Source organism: Galeopterus variegatus, unplaced genomic scaffold (assembly GCF_000696425.1).
Source record: "Galeopterus variegatus unplaced genomic scaffold, G_variegatus-3.0.2 Scaffold164, whole genome shotgun sequence".
NCBI classification, from domain to species: domain Eukaryota; kingdom Metazoa; phylum Chordata; class Mammalia; order Dermoptera; family Cynocephalidae; genus Galeopterus; species Galeopterus variegatus.
Window position 1 is genome coordinate 544,090 of NW_007726275.1, and position 851 is coordinate 544,940.

The following is an 851-nucleotide window of genomic DNA, read 5'->3' on the forward strand; positions in this document are numbered from 1 at the left end:
CCTATAACTTTTGAAGTGTGCTATCCCCAAAGTGGTGAGTGGCTGTGCCAAGGCCCTGTTGAGGGGGCTCCACGTGTTGTTACTTAAGTAGTAAAGTAGTAACCAGTAGCATACTTTTAGGTAGGATACTTAACTGGAGCTCTCCACGGCCTTTGGGACAAGTCCAGCTTGCTCAGCGGACACTCGAGGCCCTCTGGACCACTCCAGCCTCATTTCCCTCACGTGAAGCATCACTCCACCATCCAAGCACACGCACTTGCCCCAGGGCTCTACCCAAGCACTTTCCCTAGCTGGACCACCCTCGCAACCAGCTACAATACTTGCAGGCCAGTTCAAAGACCCTGAGTTCTTTCTCATTAGTTAATTGAAATAAATCTCCTCCTTGCCAATTTCCTTCCAAGATGTACCGACACCGTTGGCCTGGTATTCAGCACCCTCAACCCTTTCCATGTCGTCTCCCCTCGTGCCCATGAAGCCCCCAGCACCAGACACAAGGGCTAAGTCAAGGTTTGCTGACGGATTCCCCCAAAGTCCCAGAGGTGAGCTGTGGTCGGACCCGCCCACGCCCCAGACCCTTCCCCACTCCCAAGCTCACTCCTCAAAACCGTCATCTCCTCACCCTGCAATGCCCCTACTGCAGACTTTGATCCTGGCCCGTCTCATGGGCTCAGTTTCCCCATATGAAGAACGGGGTTTGTGGGTGCGGTCCCTCTCCCAGCCCTTACCCCCGGGGGCAGCTGCCAGGGTGGGTCACTACCGCGCTGCCGCTCGCAGATCAGACAGGTCCGGATGCCCTTGCAGCCACATTCCCGAAGGACCTCGGGAACCTTGGGCGCCGCCGATGCTGCTGC

General features: G+C 56.6%; 1 protein-coding gene across 1 annotated transcript in view; it reads right to left on the minus strand.

Moving 5' to 3' along the window:
* The window catches only part of ALKBH4 (alkB, alkylation repair homolog 4 (E. coli)), a 9,023-nt gene that overhangs the window by 7,244 nt on the left and 928 nt on the right, over positions 1 to 851 (minus strand). Inside the window, exon 2 of the mRNA XM_008594636.1 lies at positions 726 to 847. Within this exon, the coding sequence (XP_008592858.1) occupies positions 726 to 847 (122 nt within the window). The remainder of the gene's footprint in view (positions 1 to 725; positions 848 to 851) is intronic.